Here is an 18739-nt window from a genome sequence, read left to right on the forward strand (position 1 = left end):
ATGCTCTTGTACAATGGTTTAATAAAACAATGGTTGGCCAGTAGCCAGGCAGGATGTACAGGCTGGGCAAGCAGACTAGGAGAATTCTGGGAAGAGGAAGAGCAGAATCAGGAGTCACCAGCCAGACACAGAGGAAGCAAGATGACAAGGCAGAACTGAGAACAGGTACAAAGGCACATGGCTAAATAAAGATAAGAATTATGGGTTAATTTAAGTATAAGAGCTAGTCAGTAATAAGCCTGAGCTAATGGTCAAGCAGTTATAAATAATGTCTCTGAGTGATTTTTTTTTATAAGTGTCTGCAGGTAGATGGCAGCCAGGTGGACCCTGACAAATCTTTTGACTACAAATCCATGCCGGCTGCATGTGGTGACCCAGCATATGGGGTGGTATGGACACAGGAGGGATCTGAGATAGCAATGGCCAGACAGCCTCACCCAACAACAGCATGTCCTCTCTCAAGGGACAGAGGGGAAGGACAACGTGTCAGCAGCAATCTGGACTCTAAGAAGACACCAACTCTTGACAATTGCAAGGACAACATGAGGCCTTAGGGGTGAGATTCAGGCTAGACACAGGCAGCCACTCTTCAGGCTCCATTCATGCCAAGCCTCCTGCATGAAGAGCCAGGCTCAGAACCACATTCTGGCATCCACTTTGGAATTCACCAGAGGAGGCAGAATGGGGCCCCACAAAGATCAGGGCAGCCAACTCATTTATTTAAGGCCATAATTTGAAGTTGTGTTAAGCAGGTAAAATCATTCCCTTACTAAAAGGAGACGGTTGATCTTAGAGCAGGGTGGGCTAAGTGGTAGTTGAATCCACTACAACTTACAGTCCCTCTCTATACTCTGTGGCCCTCAGTTTCTTTTTGTATTTGTATGTGTGTACATGCCCCCCTATGCAAAGACAGGGTCTGGCTATGTAGACCAGGCTGGCCTGGAACAGCCTATTCTTCTGCCTCCATCCCTAGCGGGCTAGAATCACAGACATGCAAAAAAACACGCTTCAGAGGGCTAGGATCACAGACATGAACAAACATACTTCAAAGAGCTAGGATCCCAGACATGAACAACCATCCTCTAGAGGGCTAGCATCACAAACATGCACCATCATACCCATTTACCTGATAACTATTTGGAAGCATCCAAAATGTGCTGATGAGTGGCTGAAATCAGCTGATCTGACAGTTGCTGAGATCAGGGCCAAGGAGCCTCAGAACAGTCCTAACACAGGGTTCCTCCCAGCCCCAGATAGAACAGAGTCCCATACAAAGGCCATCTGGGAGTTAAGAGAACATTTTACAGCTCCGTTTCTAGCAGGGATGGTCCAGTGATAGGAAATTGGAAATCAAAAGAGGAACTCGGTAACATGAATTTCAAGTGTTCTTATCAATAAAAGCCATGGGAGCCAGGTATTGGGGTGAATTCTGAAAGATCAGAGAAGCAGAATAAGCCATAGCTAACCTCACCTCGACAACTCCTGATCAGATCCTGTTTCCATGAATCCTCAGACTGAAAAGTTCTGAGTACTTACCCAAATGGATCTCAGCTGAACTGCCGTTAAAAGCCTAAAAGGCCCCAGTTCCTGGTCCTCACATCTTACATAACTTTCTGTTTCCTGCCATCACTTCCTTGGATTAAAGGCATGTGTCTTTTCCAAGCAAGACCTGAGATCTCAAGTGGGGGGATTAAAGGTGTGTGTCACCAAGCCTGGCTGTTCCCAGTGTGGCCATGAACTCACAGAGATCTAGACGGATCTCTGCCTCCCAAGTGATAGGATTAAAGGTGTGTGTGCCACCATTTTATGGCCTCTATATCTTTCAGGTGGCTGTTCTCTGACCCCAGATGAGTTTATTAAGGTACAAATATATCAACCACAGAACTCCTTCCCCCAACTGGAGGTTTTGGGGCTCATGGGTGGAGTCCCTGCCTAAAACCTCACAGTGAGTTGGTGGGTGGCCATATGGTTCACCAGTGGAGCCCTTGCATAGAATCCCCAGTGGGGGGCTGCAGACCTGACTTAGTGCTACAGCACTTTGCTACCTTGCAGAAGGCCCTGGTTTCCATTCCCAGCACTACAAATAATAAAGAAAATAACAACAGTGTAGGTGGCCCTAGGAATGCATCATGGGTTGACTGAACTCCAGCCAAAGTCTAACATTGAATACCAGGAGAACTGTGGCTGTCTAGTGGCCCAGACACTGCTGAAGGGCCACGAGGCTAGGGGCAAAGCAGGGGTCTGACACTTCCAGCAGGAGCTCTCAATGTGAGCCAGCATGGAGGGCACCATTGGCCAGGCAGGAAGTTGTCTGGGCTGCTTGCTGGCATCCACACCCACTGAGATCCTTGGTTACTTGGTAAAAGGGTCTTGACAGAACCTGAGAGTTGAGCAGATATCATAGGAAGTTAGAACAAGCCCTAAATGCCATTCTGGCACTCTCAGAAGACATAAGGCTGGCATGGTGGCACACTCCTGTGTATACAGCACTATTGTTTTGGGTTTTTGTTTTTGTTTTCTTTTCAGCACTGAGAATGGAACCCAGGACCTCAGCACTGGGCAGACACTTACCACAGAGTTATATATAGTCCCACGCACTCAGGAGGCAGAGGCAGGCAGATCTCTGAGTTCAATGCCACCCTGGTCTACAGATCAAGTTCCAGGACAGCCAGGCTGTTACACAGAAAAACCCTTTCTTGAAATAAAGGAAAACCAAAAAACCCTTATGTTGTATACTAAGGACAGTAATAGATTTGACTGTTTGGCTTTGGACCTGTGCCCTTCCAACTCTGTACACTTAGGGACAGCCATGCTGAAGGTGTAAAAGTGAGGTGCAGCTTGCTTTGGAAACCTTGGCCTAATGTGTTTACCAGTTCATGCCCTATGTAGCTAGGTGATATAGTAGAAGCCAGTAGGGCTGAATTGTCAGGAAGGCAGGTCTTCAGGGGAGAGAAGTGATAACCAAAGCTACTGAGACTGAAATCCCTGAATTAAAGATTTGTTACCCATGTGTTTTATTTACTTGTTTTATGTGTCCAAGTGTTTTGCCTAAAGTGTGTCTGTGTGCCATGTGCATGCTTGGTGCCCATCAAGTCCAGAACAAAGCCCCTGGAACTGGAGTTACAGGCAGTTATGAGCCACCAGGACCTGAACCTGGATCTTCTGCAAGAGCAGCCAGTGCTCTTAGTCACTGAGCCATCTCCAGCTCCCCCCATTAGCTCTATTATAATTGAGATTTATTTATTTTTGTCTTCTGCTTTGATGTAACAGTGATCTAACTAATGTTAGTGTGATGGTGTATAAACACACATGCAGGCAACACTTTCTACACATAAAATAAATTTTTCTTTTTCTTTCTTTTTTTTAAAGAAAAACAGAAAGACCAGGAGGGAATGCCATCCTGGATGCCCAGGTGGGTCTGAGCATGCTCCTGAAGCCAGGGGTGCATGAGGGAGCAAGGATCGGGGTGTCACCTCTTGCATTCTGCCCACTCTGCTTAGGCTCCTGATGTTAGCATGGACTGCGTGTGGACACCTGTGTCTGCCACAAGGTGTGCAGAATCCTTGGCACCTGCCAGCTGATGGCAGCAATGTCCGTTGCCATCCCACCCTGGTGCCTAGCACAGCAACAGTATCCCATCAAGGGCAGATCAGAGGAGATCCTGTTACCTGGATGAGATGGCTAAGTCAGCCTCCAACCTTGTAACTTTTCTGTGGCCAGGAAACCTGAGGCTGGAGGCTGGCAGCACCCTGTTGGCTGCATTCTCAATGTGCTAAGGAATCCTGGGGCAATTTTCCAAAGCTAAGCACATGGCTTCCATGACGATACCCTTAACACAAATGCCAGTGTAACCATTCCCATCTTCCGAGTGCCAGGATTAAAGGCACGTGTTATTTCCACCTGGCAAGAGCCTCCAAAACGTGCATAAACCTGTATTCAGATTGTTAGCTCAGCCTACAGAGCAATTTAGAGTGTTTGATGATTGGGTGTCTTTCAGGGATTTGAAACCTATGGGTCTCAAACTGAATATTCCCAATTCATAAGTGCTCGCATGTATGAATATCTGACAATGTTCTCTCAAGTTTCATAAAATCTAATGAAATTATACATAAACTTGCTGGAGTTGAGTGACTTCATTATAGAAGCTTATTACTGACAAAGTTTCATTTGTATTTCATAATTGTTTTCTTGGAATTTTTTGTTTGTTTGTTTTTTGAGACAGGGTTTCTCTGTAGTTTTGGCTGTCATGGAACTCACTCTATAGACCAGGCTTGCCTCAAACCCAAGATATACCTACCTCTGCTTCCTGAGTACTGGGATTAAAGGGGTGTGCCACAGCCTGACTGGGAAAGTAATTCTGTTGGTAGGGTTCTTACCTAGTATGAACGATGCCCTGGGTTCTATCCCCAGCACTGCACAGAACCTCCCATGGTGGTGCATATCTGTACTTCAGAACATGAGAACCAGAGGCAGGAGAATCAGAAGGTGTTGCCTTGACGTTAGTTCACTTTCCCACATTCTTAAACTTAGCTGAACACTGACACTTTTAGCTCATTAGGTCAGAACAGGTGAGAACCAACATCTTTTTTTTTCTGTGTAGCTTGAACTCAGGATCTACCTGCCTCTCCTTCCTGAGTGCCACAATTACAAACTACCTACCCAGCTACAATCATGTGAAGCATAGTGAAGGTTAACAAGTCATTTTCTAAGCCTGACATGATGCTTGTAACCCTGGCACTCAGGAGGTTGAAGTGGGAAGGTAGAGAATTCAAGGCTGACCTGGACTAGGGAGTAAGACCCCATGTCAACAAAATCATTTTCAAGTCGTGGTTTCTCAACGAGGGTGGTACTGATTCAGAGGGGAAAACTGTCAGGGAAAGGGTGGGTGGTGTCCTGTATCCTGTGCCTTGTTACACTGTGGCAAGCTTAGCAGCATCCCTGGATTCACAGGTTGACAGAGGTACTTTCTTCCCAAGGCAAGCCAGCCAAAAGGCCTCCAGACATTGCCTACTGTCCTCTCAGCTGCAGATCAGCCCCTGATGGAGACTTCCTTGAGGAAGAGGGAGGGGATTATCTCCTGGGAATAGGTGAGCAGGCTTGGAGGGGCCTCTTCCTGAGAGGAAGGGACCCATTGGGATATCCCCACAGCCCATTTCTCTGCCCACATCTCTGAAAAGGTTCCAATGTTAAAAGGGGATATCAGTGCAAGACCTGCTCCATGCCATGAATAAATTGTATTCTAGGACCTGGGTGGGACATGGACAAGGGATGGCCTGCCATAACTGAGTCAGTGTCCTTGTCCTGCCCATCCCAAGAAGCACCACTACAGGGAGATCCCAACTGAGGTACACCAGGCTCTGGGCCAATTCCCTGCTGGCTACATCCATTACTTCACACACTGCTTCCCGAGGCTGCTGCTACACACTCACCATGCTATGAGGGCCTGTGCTTTGAGAGCTTCTTCCTGCCCTACTAGTCACCAGCTTTGGATGCTAGGAAGTCCTGCCAGATGTCAAAGAGCTGAGACAACCAGGTGCCCCAAAGGTGGACCAAGGAGTTAAGCCTGTGGCTCAACCTTGTCTAGGGAGCATCAAAATATTGGACAGCATCAAAACATTGGACAGCAGTTTAGCAGCCTGAGGCTGTTGGAACAGAGAAATACTCTGGGTTCAGGGTACTCACAAAAACACAGGATAAGAAAAGATATGCACATGTACTGAATAAATATAAAGCCAAGGAAACAACAGTCTCAAATTCAATGGAAATATATCTATACAAGTTATACAGTAGGCTGAGGGCAGGGGAAGAGGTTGTAAACTCAGGTTATATCTAAACATATAAAAAAATAACTTACACAGTAACCCATTCCCCAACCAGCCCCATGTACAGAGGCCAGTGCAGTACAGTGCATGTACAGCAGTCCTGGAATCCCAGCAATGCAGTCCCAGGCAGAGCTTGCAGAGTAAAGGGGCACCAGCCCAAAGGACAGAGGCCTAGGAGTTGTCCTCGATCTGTTGCAGGTAGACTTTGAGCTCAGCAGCCTGTCTACCATGGTGTGGGCAGGGCATAGCTGTCTACCCAGCTCCTCGCAGCAGCCATATTCCTCCAGAAGGCTCAGGCAGTATGTGTGGAAGTCACGGTTCTTGTTGATGGAGGTCACAGCTACCATCAGGGGACACAGGATAAGTTTGATGTGGTCCTTGGAGGGAAGAAGGGAGTGAGTGAAGAGTTCAGCTGTTGCCCGAGGTTGAGGCAAAGGGGAGGAAGACCCCCCACCTGGTGAAAGGACAGCACTTCCACCCCACCCAGCCACCTCAAGTACAGGCCTCTGCACACCTGGAAGAAATCAATCTGTATAGTGCCATTGCTGAGGTGCAGGACGATGGCGTGGCTTGTGCGGAGTAATTTTCAGTAGGGCACCTGGCCAGCTCATCACCTTCCCGGGGTGTGGTGTTGGCCCCTGCCTTCTGCAGGTGTTCATTCATGTAACTTCGGAAATGCTGGAGGAGAGTGAACTGGTTGGAAAGTTGGGGAAGAGATTTCATAATCAGGGCCTGACCCTGAGGCAGCCCCCATACCCTGCCACACCATGTCTCAGCAGCCAGTTCCCACCTTCTTCATCAAGGAGTTAGGGTGGGAGCTCATTGTTTGTGAGACTCCATACCATCATGGACTATGTACTGGAGGCTGTCGCCATCATTGTAGTGGACGAGGCATGCTGAGTCATTAAAGAGTGCCCCTGTACTGTTGTCACAGAGCTGATACCCTAATGGCAGGGGGAGGGCTGTCTTAGAAAGGCAGGAGGAGGTGGACAAAGGCTGGGAAGAGCTCAGTAGTAGAGCGCTTGCATGCATAAGTTAGTAACATAGACACACAATTACAGACATCACTCAGTCGTTCACTCAAAAGCTACCATGGCCACACCATCCCCTGCCAATCCCACATTCTGGAGACACCTACCAAGTCCATACTTCATTGATTGGTCTACCCACTGGCTGACCCAGAAGATGGGGATGCATGCAGGATCCTCAGCCTCTTCTGGGATAGAAACATAGCACTGATTAGGCCAGCCCCTTCTTCTGTCTTCTCAGATAGCCCTCCCCAGAGCTGGGGGGGCACCCCATGAAGCCTGGGGAGTGCTCTGAAAGCACAAACCCAGACACCCAAATGGAAAAATGCAGCCCACGACATCAAGTCCCAATTCGTTAAGTGGGCCCCTTTACTGTGTCCCAGGAACTGTGGTAGGTGTGGATAAGAAAAGAAACCCGAGGGTTCTGGAAGGACCCACGTACCACCCACAGGGATGAAGAGTGATCAAGGTCTCTCAGCTGCTCTGTCATTAACATCGGGGCTGGTGGAAAGCCTAGTGCCCCAGATTAAAGTGGTGAAGAAACTGAGCAGACCCAACCGTTCCTGCAATGCCAGGACCAACTCAGTGCACACGAGTCCCAACTGCAAATACATGAATGTTTTGTGAAGAAACGTTAGGGAGAGTTAAGTCAGGTTAGGAAGTGCTGGCAGTGGGGGTCAGGGTGGTAACAGTGGGCACAAAAGCCCTAAGGCTGGAGCTGACCTGAGTCTCTTGAGGACCAAGGGATTAATTCCCTGGGCAGAAAGGAGACAGAAGATGCAGCTGTGCAGAGGTGACCCACCAGTCACCTACAGAGTGAGATGGGGCAGAAACAGGCAGAAGGCACACCAGGAGGGCCTTGGGTGTCAGGCTAACTCATCTGGATGTTGATCTCCAGGAAATGGGTGCTCTGCTTGCTGACTGAGATGCCCTGCCTTCTCCAGGCCCTGCAGGACTCACCTTGCCTCACCTCCTTCCCTCTGAGGGCTTGGAGGCATTGAACCTGGTCAGCGGCTGCAGCATGTCACCGAGGTGGCACTCGATGGCCTCACTTGTCCCCCAAACCACTGGCTTCTCCTTTTCCCAGGGACAGTCAGGCAAGGGTCTCTCTACACCTAAGAAGGTGACATAGCCATTAGCCAGGCACAAAACCACTGGAGGGAGCACAGGCTGCCTGCCACAGCCAGCACTCTTCCCACAGTACCATTAGCTCTCACTGCTGTTGGGAACTGAGTCAGGACCGGGTTGCTGTGTCAGGTACATGGTGCTTACTAAGAGGCCACAAAGCTTCAGGAGCTCAGGCCTCTGCTCCAACAGCCTGCCCTTCCAGGACAGCAGATGTTGCTGTCCCTCAGAGAGGAAACTTGGAGGCACAAATTCAAGCAAAGAATGAAGGGCACCTTGTGCATCCAGGAAGTCAGGAGGATGGGTGAAGCACAGTGTAAGCCTTTTGCTTTGGGTGCCTACAGAAAACAGTCTAATGAAATCTATACTGAAGGATTAGTTGGCCTATGGTGACCGGAGCTGTGCTGGTCACTGATGCTGTCTTTATTATTGAACGATTCACTTCCCCAAACCAGCATGTGTCAGTTCTCCCATGAAACAGGACATTCCCTAAAGTTTCAATTAAAAACAACAGCAACAAATATCCCACCATGCTGTATTAAGAATTTAAGTGTGAAATAAAATATCCAAGCTCTGATTTTAAAACTAGCTAAAAAGGGGCTGGAGAGATGGCTCAGCCACTAAGAACTCTGGCTATTCTTGTCAAGAACCTGGCTTTGGTCCCCAGAGTTCTCATGGAGTCTCACAACCACCTGTAACTCCAGTTCCAAGGAATCCAAGACAATCTTCTGGCCTCTGTGGTCACCAGGCATTCATGTGGTGCACATTCATATATGCATGCAAAACACCCATTCACAGGAAAAACAAAATGTATGTTTGTAGAATATGTAAAATCAAACCTGTCCAAATATAACTATTGGAAATGGAGGAGGGCTACTCCAGGATCACATAACATGTTATACAAATCTTTACATTTTGATAATCTGGAAAATGTCTATGATACATTTTCATTTATTGCTATTTATTAAAAACAAAGAATCCTTAAAATAGAGTATTTTAATACCTCCCCATTAAATAGGAATCCACAAGTCCAGCACTACAGGAAATGGTAACAGAAATGGGGGCTTGGTCCAGGTTGCTGGGAGCTACTGAAAACCTGGGTGGGATGGTGAGGCAGGTGATGTGCGGACACGCAGGGATATAGCCAAAAGTGAAGAACTCGTCATTGAGCAACTTGTGAATGGTGGGGCAGGCAGTGGGTTCTTTCTGAAGCATCTTCTGAATGAGGGAGGCAGCCATGGGATTGATGTGCTGGAGGGGAGAGGCAGAGCCTAAGTGAGATGAGATAGGAATCCCACCTGACATGCGGCTGCTCCTGTCTCAAATATGCCACAGCTCAGTGGCCATAAGTTGCACCAGGTTCTCCACCCTCAGCTTTAGCAAGGACCAATGTCACCCTGCTGGTGAGAAGGATCATTTCCTGCCACTTGGCACTCAATATTAACTGGAGACGATTTCCCCAGCTTGCCCTTGCAAAACCCATTTTGTTATTTACCACCAGAGGGTCCTCCAGGTTCCCCAGACCTGTGTTTAAATCCTAGTTCTGCTCCCAGGATTCCAGCTCTGACAAATAGCCTGGGCTTCCTGTGCCCACCAAGGCATATCTGTAGAATGGGGGAGGAGTACCACACCTGGGGCCCCACCAGGTGGGACACCTGGTGTATGGGATATAACCTAGAACAGGCCTGTCAGTCAGAGCATTAACTCTAGGCTTCTTATGTACCAGGAATGCAGTCTTGTATATTAATTCATTTGGCACTCACAAAAACTCCTAAAAGACTCTCTCCCCCTATATAGTTTGAATTGAGACAGGATCTCACTACGTTGCTGAGGATAGCCTGGAACTTGTGATCCCCCTGCCTCAGCTTTACAAAAGTCAAGGCTACTCCAGGAATTCCCCAGCTCTGGACTGGGGAGGACTCCCCAAGGACCCCAGAGGCCACTGCTATCCACACAGGCCTCTGTGATAGGACTTCTGCCTACCACAGGCTTATCTAATTCTCCCATCAGTACTCATCAGTGCTTCCAAAGCTTTATTGAAAGTCAGCCAGGGACTGAATTAAACCGAGGTTCAGAACTGAGATTCCACAGTCCTAACAAGCCCTCAGGTATTGATAGTTTGTGTCTGTGCATGCTTTTAGTAAGCAGCAAAGAGCTGGAGGAAGAAGTGTAGAAACTTTCTGGTCCATTCTCTGGACCATAAGTCCAAGCTACAGGAGGAATCCTGCAGCCTACACCCGATTGGTAGGGAAATAGGGCTTCATATGGGCAGCCTGCTCACTGAAATAGCCTTTGTATAAGGGGCACTCCAAAATGACCCTTTGCCAGAAAGTTTCCGGTGTGAGCGCCCCAGCCCTGCAGCAGAAAAACCCACTCTGTCCCGACAGAGCTCCAAATTCACAAATACAAAGTCACTGTCCTCGAAAACGCTGTGGAATCCTAGGACGTGTTCATGTGCGAGGCTGCGGCGAATGGAAATCTCTGTAGACATCTCCTTCTGGAGGGGCATGAGCAGCCAAGACTTAGGCACGACCTTGCCTGTGAACACCTCCTTTGTGTCTGGGTCTGAGATCTCGAAGCATTTGGCAAAGCCTCCTTTACTCAGAAAGTGGCCCCTTACATACTGGTGCCTGCTGAGTGGGTCCAATAAGACCTCCGGAATCTCAACAGTGGGGCGGACACTGGGACACTGGGAACTGCATCTCCCTGGACCCTGGTTTTCCGGAGGTTGGCTGGTGCTCATCCCAGGTTTCCAGCTTTGGCCTCTGAAGAGGATGCTGGGAAACACCAGCCCTGGATCATATTTCCTTGATAAGTAGGGTTTCCTGGAGAGAAACCTGTGGTAGCTGGCTTACCTCCTCCTGTGCTGGACACAGACCCTTCATGCTGGGGAAGTGGGCACACTGCCATCTGGACTTCCTGCAGAGCTCCTACTTCTGCTGTCTCAGGCCATGCCTGAAAGTCGCCACCCTGTGTCTCCTGGTGTAAGGAGCTCATCACTTTAAATAGGACATGTGAAAGGGACTCTAGGAGAACTTGAAATATGCAGCACTTAAGCTAGACCTACTATGCATCCCTCTCTCCATGGTTCCTCCCTTTTCCATCCTCTCCAGATTCCTCCCTTAGCCATCTTTAGTGCTGCCTCTGAAATCTCTGGTTCTCATCTTCTGCTCAACTATGTCACTTTATTTAGAAGCAGGTTTGTACTGTGGCACTGGTGATTTTAAAGTCAGACTTTTAAATTTACACACCTATACAGTGAAACAAGGTAATGTGCTAATTGCAAAGGACAGGTGACAGTATTAAATACAAAATTAGTGTGGTAGCTTAGCCTGGTGGGGTCTTGCCCTGAGGTCACCACTCTCCTTGTTCCATTTCTCAGCAGGCTTTTCTTTAAACATTTTATTTCCTTGAACACTGGACTTGGCTCCAACATTACATTTCCTAGTGTTCCTTATCTCTTCAATCTATATGTTTTACTTTTCCTTGCTCATCTTGCTCCTGCACATCTGCTTAAGACTGGCCACTAATAACCACCAAACACACTCTTGGAAAGAAATGCAGACTGTCTTGAAATGTCCTCTGCCAAGGCCGTCAATTCAAAAGTCTTCAGTTCAGCTTCAGACCGGTTTTAGGACAAGAACAAAAGAAACCACATTCTTTTCCAAAACATTACAAGAATGGTCTACAGACCCCTTACCCTCTGAAACTTTTTTGAGCTGGGCTTCCATAGTTCAAATCACCCTGAGCACTGTCTTCCACGCTTCCTCTAAGATGACCTATTAAGCCCCACCTAAAGTATCCAACCATTTTTCTAGTCCAAAGTCCCAAAGTCTTCCTATTCTTCCCACAAACATCATGGTCAGGCCTGTCACAGCAATATGCCAGTCCCTGTCCCCAGTTTCTGTCTTAGTCACTGTTCTATTGCTGTGAAAAGACACCATGACCAAGGCAGCTTTTATAAAAGAAAGTATTTAATTGGGGGTTTGTTTACAGTTTCAGAGGTTTAGTTCATTATCATCTGGCAGGAAGCATGCTGGCATGCAGGCATGCTCTGGAGCAGTAGCTGAGAGCTATATCATGATCAGTGGGCAGAGAGAGACCCTGGGCTTGGCATAGGCTTTTGAAATCTCAAATCCACTATCAGTGGCACACTTCCTCCAAAAGGCCACACCTCCTAGTTCTTTTAATCCTTTCAAATGGTGTCACTCATTCCCTGGTGACTAAGCATTCAAATATATGAGCCTATGGGAGCCATTTTATTCAGATCACAACACAAGTAATGTGTAACTCAGGTCTTAGTGCTTGGAAGGTGTGATGGCTGATCTTGGTTGTCCTTATAGATTGCTGGTTGACAGGGCAAAGGGACGCACACTGTGGGCAATACATTCCCTAGGCAGGTGGGCCTGGTATGTATAAATAGATAGCTGAGCAGAAGCCAACAGGAGATAAGCCACTAGGTAGAATTTCATCATGGTTTCTGTCTCAAGCTCTTGCTTTGAGTTCCTGCCTCAGTTTCCCTTGATGATGGACTAAATTTTAAGCTTATATAAACCCTTTCCTCACTGTTTGCTTTTGGCCAGGGTGTTTATTGTGGCAAAAGAAAAAGAAGCAAACACACAAAGCAATGACTTTACTCACTGAGCCATCCCCAGCCAGAGTAGTGGGTTCTGAGAGGAGGATTCTAGATCTTCAGCACAAAAAAGTGGAAGTTAAAATTTTTTCATTTTATTTTTTATGTGTATGAATACTTTGCCTGCTTGCATGTCTGTGCACCATGTGTGTGAAGTACCTGTGGAGTTCAGAAGAGGGTGTCAGATCTCCTGGACCCCAGTAGGAAGCATGGCCATATGTATCTATAACCCCAATTTGAGGAGGAGATGGAGACAGACAGATTATGGCAGCTTGCTGTCCAGCCAACCTAGCAGAAGTGGTGAACTTCTACTTAGTCAGACCCTGTCTCAAGGCACTAAGGTGGATCCTGATAGACAAGCCATATGACATCCTATTCTGGTCTCTGAATGCATGTGCATAGGTGCACACACCTGCACATTCTTGTGTTTGTGTGCCAGCATACCATGCATACATATGTATACAATACACACACACACACACACACACACACACACACACACACGCATGTGTGCGAGGACGAGCAAAGAGTCCCCATTTTTACCTCTTTGTGTGGCTTTCATGAGATATAATTTCACATGATATTTTTTTAATATGTAACAAAACCCTCCAGAACTTAATGGCTTAAAACATCAAACTATTTATTTGTGGATATATGTTTGTGATAGTGTTTTTACTTGTGCAGGAGCACATGTCCATGTGAGTATGCATGCATATGTATGTATGAATGCATGCATGAGGGAGTCAGAGAACCTTTGGTAGTGTTCCTCAGGTGCTGTCCATGCTCCTCCTATTCTGAGACAGAGTCTCTCTGCTCAGAACCCACCATGTAGGCCGGACTGGTTGACCAGCGAGATCCCAGGATGTACTTGTCTCTGCCTCTCCAGTGCTGGATTAGTCTTGCACCAACACCATCCTCGGGTCTTTTCACATGGGTTCTGTGGCTAAAACTCAGGTCCTTGTGTTTGCAATGTAAGGACTTTACCAACATGGTTCTCTCCCTGCCCCTGTTTCTTTTTAAAAATACTGCCGGGCGGTGGTGGCACATGCCTTTAATCCCAGCACTTGGGAGGCAGAGCCAGGCGGATATCTGTGAGTTCAAGGCCAGCCTGGGCTACCAGGCAGGAGGAGTGATGGGGAGGAACGTGGAAAAGAACAGAGTGGGGAAACTGTAATTAGGATATATGATGTAAGAAAAAAGATATTTTCTATAAATGAAAAGGAAAGATAAAAATATAATTGGAAACCATAATATCTAAGCAAATGTTGTATAAGCTAAATTTTGCAAAAACAGAATATTATGAGCCCCCAAACTTCCAAGATATCATTGATTTCATTTTTTAATTTTGTTGTTTATTGAAAATAGTTTTTTTCCATGCACTATATTGTTATCAGGGTTTTCCTTCCCCTGCTCCTCCCAGATTTCCTGCACCTTCCTATCCACCCCAAAATACATCTTTTCTCTTGCCCTCTCATTAAAAACACACAGACATGTAAAATAAATAAGTCAATAAAAAAAATCCAGAATAGGAAACAAACAAATAGAAAAAGTCATCAATCCCCGCTGAGTTCATTTTGTGTTGCCATCTACTGCCGGGCATATGGCCTGCCCTTCAGTGTCCTTTGTGTATCCTGTGAGACCTCATGGGAGAAACAAAATTTTCCTTTCATTTCCTGAGCAAGTTTAAGTTTCTGCAGTGATTAACTGAAAAAGAAGTAACAAAAAATTGGTCATAAGAGAAGAGGAAATTGTCTTCTTTTGTTTGTTTTTTTGAGACAGGGTTTCCATGTGTAAAAGCCCTGGCTGTCCTAGAACTTGCTTTGTAGACCAGGCTGGTCTCAAAGTCACTGAGATCCACCTGCTTCTGCCTCCTGAGTGCTGGGAATAAAGGCATGAGCCACCACTTCCCAGGTGGAAATTCTTTAAAATGAGCTCATTCATGATATATTGTGAACCACACTAAACTTTGTCATAAGATCAGCGGGACAAAGCAACAAGCCACTGCCAGGTCTTACCTCTAGGACTCCTCAGTATGAAAAGTCCTCAGCTGATAGGATTCAGGTTGAATGAGCTTCCTCAACCAAAAAGGCCACCACTGTTTGACTCTGTTTATCTCCTAGATTGAGTCAATCTTATGTAGTCCAAGATGGCTTTGAACTCACAGAAATCCAGATGATCGCTGCCTTAGGAATGCTAGGAATAAAGGTAAGTGCCACCACTGTTTAGCATCTATATGTAATCTAGTGGCTTGTTCTGTTCTCTGGTAAATTTTAATAGGGTGCACAATATATCACCACATTTCCACATTTTTGTCTAAAATAATAAGAGGAGGTTATAGCTAATATAAGAAAAACTATATACAATAAGTATATAAAATACATACAGTCAAGAATTACATTAGCAATGTCTAGTCCATTAACATTTGACAAATTCAGACAAAGAGCTCCATTATTTATCCTATTTTAGTGAGTCCAAAATGTTGTATCTAATTAATTTCCTACCCTAACTTGTATTACCAACCAAAAACTATCTTTTGATGTCTTTCAGACTTGTACACTTACACCTCTTTAGTGAGTTTCTTTTCTGCATTTGTTAGCATGGAAAACTATAGCTATAACTATCTAGTCTTCAGAACTCATGCTCTTTCTTTAAAATGTAATAGATACTTGATGGTGGAAAACAAACCTCGACAGATTACCTCCCAAAAGATAGCTTTGACTCTAGATCAAAATTTATTAAAATAAGCAATGTTCAGTTTAATTCTTATAGTAACAATGACAAGTACTGTGGAGAGAGAAATAGGTACAAAAAAGACATTTACACACTCAGACCCCACACTTTAACCTAAAACTTCTTTAAAACACACCTCTCCCGTTCTAGTATTCCAATATTCTAACGGAATCCAAAAATACATATCAGTTCATATATATAAGAACTTATATATTTTGATTTCTGGACAAATAGTTGCTCATCATTTTTATAATTTACTTCTCTGTTCCCTCTGAGAAAAGTTACCTGAAATGAAAATGTAATGGCAGATAGGCTTATTTTGCTTCCTTGTTTTTAAGAGATATCATCAATATTAAAGAGCAGACATTGTAGGATTCAGGAGAGCTGCAGGTGGTGAGATTTGAGTGTATCAACTCTTTACAGAGTAGAGTACAAGGAACCTGAACTGGAGGCCAGAACCTGAGGTAGGTAGAACCCTCAAAAGTCTGTGAATAATGACCCACTTTCACCATAAAGGCCCAAACTCTTCAAAATCCTACAATCTCCTTGTATAACCAGAACCTCATTATCACAATCAACTGAATTAGAGAAAGAACAGCAGCCATAAGTTAAAATGTCCCCAATTTCAGACCCAACATCACATCTAAGTGTAGTATTGAGATGATATGATCCACAATGCACCATCCCTTAACATCAGGTCTGCTTGCTATATAACACACAATGTGGGTTCAAATCCACACCATGCATATGACTTTCTTCAGCAAAAGACGTTCCACATGCAATATCCTCTGAGGCCCTCCCTCCTCACAGGACTCTGGGCATGCCTTACAACACTGGTCAGTTAAGCCAGAAACCTTGCACACTTCCTTAGGCCCCTCAAGTTTGCAACTCTTTACTTCCTGCAACACAGACCCGTTTTTAAAATTCTAGTATGCCCTGCCACCATCTTAAACTGTACCCTGATGCCTTGGGTTATAGTTACAGTAGTCTCTTTGTGATAATCCATGGGAATATGTCTGTATTTAATCACTCTCTAGCAGGGATCCATCTCATCAGCCTTTTCAGTCAAATACATTCCAAAGGAATTGTCATATTCTCATTTATAGTCTTCTATGGGTGCTCTTTTAAACCGAAGGGACCCCAAATATTATCACTGTGCACAGCTTAAGTTTTCTGTTTAGTATTATACATCTGTCAATTCCAGGAGCTTTGTCATAAACTTTCTGCAGCTTTAAATCACCGGGTTTGACACAAGATCACGGAATTACTTATTTCTTGTTATTATTTCTTTTGAGATTTGCACTTGGTCCCTTCCTCTCAGTTACCTTAGCTCTAACACCTGTCTGTATCCCTAAAACTTTCTGTCCTAGATTTCAACCATCGAGTAAAATGAGTCCTGTCCACATATATGTAGAACATAGTAGAGTAACCCAGGGTATAACTATAGATGAAATTTCATACTACTTCTCCCCATGCATGTGTCAAGTGACAATTACTCCTCTTCATGGCTACCTCCAATCTCAATGCAGGAATGTGGTTCGCTGTGTTCTTGCACTAGGCTTGTGCATGCTGTCACGCTTAATGTGAGTTCATGACTCAGCTGCCATGTTGTGTACCGAGGACACTGTTTTCTAGAAGTAATCTACACTGTCTGTTACTTAGAATCTTTCTACTCCTCCACAATGATCCATGAACTGGTGCGGAGGTGATATGATGTAAATGTCCCTAAGGCTGATCATTATCCACTCATATTCCATGTACCTTGGCCAATGGCTTGTCTCAGTGTTAGACACCACCTGCTCCGAATAGAAGCATCTTTTTGCATTACTTAACTTTGACATCACTATTTTCACAGTTTGGAATATAACACCTGTTTGATTAAAAATTAAATACATCATTGTGTGTGATATCACAATCTGAAAAGAAATTTGGAACTCATCAGCCTAAAGACAATGGGTAATAATGCTGGACTCACATTTATAATCTTAAAAAATAAAAATTATAAAGCTGGGAAGTCTCACTGTGGACAGAAGTTTAGACAGTATTTCCATGGTACTAGATGAGTATAAAGTTTCAGGGTAACAAAGGGGGAGTTCATTCTTTGGCATGCAAGAAAGGAAGAACACTGGAATCCACAAAGGAGTAAGGACCCATATAAAGAGGAAACCAGAAAGGCAATGTGGAGAAAGGAAGGGAACAGTTCACTCGTCCCACATGGAGACCAGGTGATAGTAGATGGGAGGACCCACAGAGGATACGGCATCTGAACAAAGAGCACTGTTTCTGAAAGACTGGTGTTCCATTTCAAATGAGAGACATGTGTTGTTGGTGTGTGTCAACCTAGTGGAGAAATTTCCTGGGACAGTCTTCAAGGCAGACTAGATTTGTGAACACAGGGACTCCATTTATTCACAATTCGTAGAGTACTATTATTAGGGGCCCACTGGACAGTTTATGGAAGAGTCAAATACCAAGGAGCCTGGGGATCACACTCATTGAGTTTGTGTGTGTAAGGTGGTCCAATAGTCAGGCATGAATATTGGCCTGTTCACATGCAGATACTCTGGCTAAAGTCAAGAAGAAAGAACCACAGATGACTGTATCTGTCAGGGCACCTTACATGTAACTTGACACTCTGACTAGAGACACATGCTTGAGATTGCATTAGTGCTACTTGGATAGGTCAAGGAAATGTCAGAAGAATATTGGGATGACAAATGCCATATAACCAACAGGACAACTCTGCTGATGTCCATGCCATTATTTCCTCCCATTGGGTTGACTTGTGTTTCTATATCTGAAGTTAAATAAACCTGTAAGTAGATCTTTGCCAACTATTAGATCATAACCAGGAAAAAATTACTAGTAGAGTGGCTTGACACAAGAATGTGAGAGAAAAAAAATAAAAATCACTATGGATTTTGCCAAGCCTTGATTGGACCACTGCATGTGACATCACATGGAGTCCAAGTGATGTAAGCTAGATATCAGCCAATAAAAGAGCGCCACCTAGGGCTGGGTTTTGTCTTTGTACTTCAAAGAAGCAGTTGTTTGGTGGGAGAGCAGTTGGATTCAGTTGCTTCTGCTAAATTTGGACTTCTCAAAGCCTGTCGGATCTCGACTTAGTGAGTATATTTCCCAGGCTTTCAGTTTGGGCTTTTGTATCTATTGGTATCTATTCATTGCTTTATTTACATCTTTGGTTTGGGTTTTGATTTGTGCCTGTAAATGCTTTTTCCTTATTTCACTCATTCTTTCTTTATCATTTTTGCCTTTGTTCTTGTGGAATTTACACATATAGCGGTATATATTATCTCTATAGCATGAGGAATTTAATCATGACTTCCCATATCTGACTATTTTACATTTTGATCATATTTACATGCTCTATTTCACTTACC

General features: G+C 45.1%; 1 protein-coding gene across 1 annotated transcript; it reads right to left on the minus strand.

Annotated features, from left to right (window-relative positions):
* Nucleotides 1–3496: 3496 nt before the first annotated feature.
* On the minus strand, nt 3497–10718 carry LOC143270445 (serine/threonine-protein kinase PLK1-like). The gene is given in 10 exon segments (XM_076560376.1): nt 3497–3616; nt 5975–6199; nt 6337–6410; nt 6413–6515; nt 6613–6650; nt 6653–6766; nt 6961–7073; nt 7821–7965; nt 9016–9226; nt 10257–10718. Coding segments are annotated over 10 exon segments (1605 nt in total).
* Between the last annotated feature and the right edge of the window lie 8021 nt (nt 10719–18739).

Source organism: Peromyscus maniculatus, chromosome 23 (assembly GCF_049852395.1).
Source record: "Peromyscus maniculatus bairdii isolate BWxNUB_F1_BW_parent chromosome 23, HU_Pman_BW_mat_3.1, whole genome shotgun sequence".
NCBI classification, from domain to species: domain Eukaryota; kingdom Metazoa; phylum Chordata; class Mammalia; order Rodentia; family Cricetidae; genus Peromyscus; species Peromyscus maniculatus.